This window comes from Heloderma suspectum, chromosome 13 (assembly GCF_057233095.1).
Source record: "Heloderma suspectum isolate Gila_16-S chromosome 13, 16-S_ref, whole genome shotgun sequence".
In the NCBI taxonomy this organism is placed as follows: domain Eukaryota; kingdom Metazoa; phylum Chordata; class Lepidosauria; order Squamata; family Helodermatidae; genus Heloderma; species Heloderma suspectum.
The window spans coordinates 31,208,222-31,212,059 of NC_139470.1; the positions used below are offsets into that span (position 1 = coordinate 31,208,222).

The 3,838-nt window shown below is 50.8% G+C and overlaps 1 protein-coding gene across 1 annotated transcript in view; it reads left to right on the plus strand.

The window, feature by feature from the left end:
- HNF1A (HNF1 homeobox A) overlaps positions 1–3,838 on the plus strand; it is a 35,075-nt gene that overhangs the window by 15,926 nt on the left and 15,311 nt on the right. The window contains exons 2-4 of the mRNA XM_084819798.1: positions 280–479; positions 1,650–1,836; positions 3,215–3,453. Of these exons, the coding sequence (XP_084675924.1) occupies positions 280–479; positions 1,650–1,836; positions 3,215–3,453 (626 nt within the window). The remainder of the gene's footprint in view (positions 1–279; positions 480–1,649; positions 1,837–3,214; positions 3,454–3,838) is intronic.

Sequence of the window (3,838 nt, forward strand, 5' to 3'; positions counted from 1 at the left end):
AAGAGGGTGAACACTTATGCAATCCAGACTTTTCAGTTTTTTATTTGTAAATCATTTGTAAAATATGTAGTCCCCCCCGCCCCACTTCAACATTATGGAGTGTTTTGTGTAGATCAGTGAGAAGAAATCCTAATTCAATCCATTTGAATCCCAGGTTGTAATACAACAAAATGTGGAAAGTCAAAGGGGGTGAATACTTATGCAAGGCACTGTACATCTCAGGATTTACGGGGGGAGGAGGAATTATCTTTCATGTGGTGTGTTTTCTGTTCCTTCCAGAGAGGATCCCTGGAGGGTAGCTAAGATGGTGAAGTCCTACCTACAGCAGCACAACATCCCTCAACGAGAGGTGGTAGACACCACGGGCTTAAATCAGTCCCACCTTTCCCAGCATCTCAACAAGGGCACGCCCATGAAGACACAGAAGAGAGCTGCCCTTTACACCTGGTACGTCCGCAAGCAGCGAGAGGTGATCCAGCGTAAGTAGAGCAACCAGCAGCTCTTTCCCATTTTCAAGGGCACAACAGAGGAGTGCTTTGCAGCCTTGTCTGCAGTTACAGGAAGGAGGCAGTGTTGCGGTTGTTAATTCATGGGAATTTTGGGCACAGCTAGATTTAGGATCTCTGCAGGGTGGTTTCCTACTCCTCCCTTTCCTTCCCCTCTCTCTGACCTCCTCCATTGCTGGGGGCACACGTGTTTGCTCTCTCTCCTGCCACTGTTATAGAACACAAAGAAATGGAATGAACAAACGTTGTTTGAAACTATACGCTGTACCTTCATTTTATACAAGAAATTGTGAGTAAACCATTTAATCCCCTTTTCACTAAAAGAAGGGCATGGCCTCTGTTTTAGCCTTGTGTGCATGTGGGACCGGTAAACACTCATTCTGTTCTGCCCTTTGTTTTTTCTCTGCTAAACTGCCTTTCTAACAGGAGGCAGCGATACAAAATAATTCCCATCAGGAATGGGAAATAATAATTCCCATCAAAATAATTCCCAAGGCAAATTCCTGCCTGCACACAAACATCGCAGCAGACCGAGGGGTACAGCCCAACGTTGCAAGGGATTCTGGGGCATGCCCCTCCAGTCACATGCTGCTTTACGCAAGTGCAGGCTTAGAGCAGATGGTCTCTTTGTATTGGACATCCATATCAGCAGAATTGGTAGCCTGTTAGTTGGGCAAAACTTGCACCAGGTGGAAAAAAAAGGGTAAATCACTTGTTTTTAGATGAGGCCACCTCTTGCATGTGTACATGAGTTCTTTGGACTGGGCATGCCGCCTTCCAGTCAGAAGATAAGCAGGGAACAACGTGTGCTGCAGAGGGTGGGCTCCTCTGAGGGAAGAAATCCATACTTTCACATAGTCTAACTCTTTTGGGATGCAAGAGTGAAGAGAGCCTCCAGTATCCATTTTTTTAACCACCTCAGCTGTTGGGCATATGGGAAATGCTGCACTAGGCAAACGAGAGAGACTTTCTTGCTCCTCTAACTTACTCTTTTTGCAGTTGAGGGGGAAAAAATCACAAGGGATGCAACAGGTACAACACCCCATTCAAGTAAAAGCAACTCCCCATTTATCTGCATTGCTCCCCCCCACCTGGGCTCTGTGGGAATAACACTGCACCCCACCCCCCATTTTGTGGCTCCAGAATTCACACACGCTGGCCAGGGGATCATGGTGGAAGACACGATGGGAGAGGATCTACCGACCAAGAAAGGGAGGAGGAATCGCTTCAAGTGGGGCCCCGCTTCGCAGCAAATCCTTTTCCAAGCCTATGAGAGGCAAAAGAATCCCAGCAAGGAGGAACGGGAGGCGTTAGTGGAGGAGTGCAACAGGTGATTGGGGAGGGGTCCCGAAGGATGTCACCACAGGGTGGGGGGCTAAAATGACTCATCGCATTGATGGGTGGAGAGGAACGCTGGAAGCTGCCTTGCATGGAATCAGGCCATTAGCCCACCTCGCCCAGGACTGGCAGCATGGACCAGCAGCAGCTCTCCGAGTTTCAGACAGGCATTTTCCAGCCCTGCCTGGAGGTTCCAGGGGTTGAGCCTGCAGCCTTCTGCACGCAACGCAGGTTGCCAGTGGCGCCTCCATATTCACAGGCAGCATGCCTCGGAATACTGGATGTTGGGGACAAACAGGACTGTCATCCCCATGCCCTGCTTGCAATCCGCAGCTGGAAACAGGATGCTGAACTAGATGGCCGCTGGATCCAATCCTGAAAGGCAGGGCAATCCTGGTTCTTATTAGCCAGGATAATTAAATGAAAGCTCCATGATCTGAGACCATATGCCCTTAAATACCAGATAGTAGGGACAGCCAAGGGGGTAGGCAGTTGTCTCCATTCCCTCTAATCTGGGGGGGGGGGTCTTCTTTTGTTCTTAAAGGGGACATCTGCAATTCTTGCTACATTTTTCTCCTTTATGAATTAGTGGAAGAAGGGGTGCCAGGCAAATTTCCCCCTCAAAGTCTGCTGGTCCAGCCCTCTCTAGAAAGTCATTTTTTAAGACACATAAAAAACCCAAACTATTGATTTTGGGTGGGATGGGGCTGATTTCTTGGTCAGCCCCTCCCATTTCACCCCAAATTCCACTTAAACATTTGATCAACACTGAGTCCCAGATGAAACTTGGTGCTAAAAATGCAACAGCACGGAAAGGTCCAAGCCAATTATAGTTAGAATATAATTAATACAGTGGAGATGTCAAAAGTAATTATCTGAAAGCACCCCTATGGGGAGAGCAGAATTCTTGTGCACCCTGAGCCGGGTTCCCTTAAAACTACTGTGAAGAAGCTGCCAGTAGGTTGCAGATATTCTGCCGGGGACTCTTGCATACTGCAGAGTGTTCTGGGTGGCACACAGGATGGCAGTTGAGCCAGCTAGGGGCTTCAACATCCTACTATGTGGGCTGACCATGTGCTCCAGCACCCACCCTTTCTCTGCAGCTGTGTGGTGCTCTGGAAGACCACGAATCTCTCAGAGAAGACTGGCCGCCATTATTGACCTTCTCACCGAGGGATCCCCAAGGAGCTTAGCAAAGCATGTACCAGCTCTTTCTCCCATTCACCTTTAACGGAAGGCCCTTGGAAGTCAGTAAACGGGGCTGCCCCTGCTGGAGCACCTCCTGTGATTGAAGCTCCCCGCCCCGCCTCAGGGAAGTGGCTTTGCCTCGTGCCCCCCCACCCTGACAAATCCATGGCCTTTCTCGGCAGGGCAGAGTGCATTCAGCGTGGCGTCTCCCCTTCCCAGGCCCAGGGCCTGGGCTCAAACCTGGTGACCGAGGTGAGAGTTTACAACTGGTTTGCCAACCGCCGGAAGGAGGAGGCGTTCCGGCACAAGCTCGCCATGGACAGCTACAGCGGGTCACAGGCCGGCCCTGCTCCCAACTTGGCCTCCCACGGCTCTTCTGCACTCCAGCCAGCAGCGCCTCTCTCGCCAAGCAAGGTCCACGGTGAGTAGCAGGGGTAGAGGAGGAAGGGCAAGCGGCCTGCTGGATTGGGCCTCCGGGCGTTTTTCTGGTGGCATTGATGGGCAGCCTGAAGGCGGGTCCGGGGGCCAAAACTAGCCTGAGTGTGCTCCACACAGAGAAATGCATGTAACGCTCGACTCCCAGGCAAGGCGAGCCCTTCAGCGAGAAAAGTGAGGTTCTGCCCCTTGAGAAGACCGTCACCCTCCCTTGTTTGTGCACAGCTTTTCCTGCTGTTTGCACACACTGCACCGTTTTTAGTCAAGGGGGGGCGGGGAGCAAGGCACCATGGAAGACACCGACGCTGGAGACTTTAATTCAGCCACCACTTTGGCTTCTGAGATTTATGTATTTTTTTGAATATTTTTTT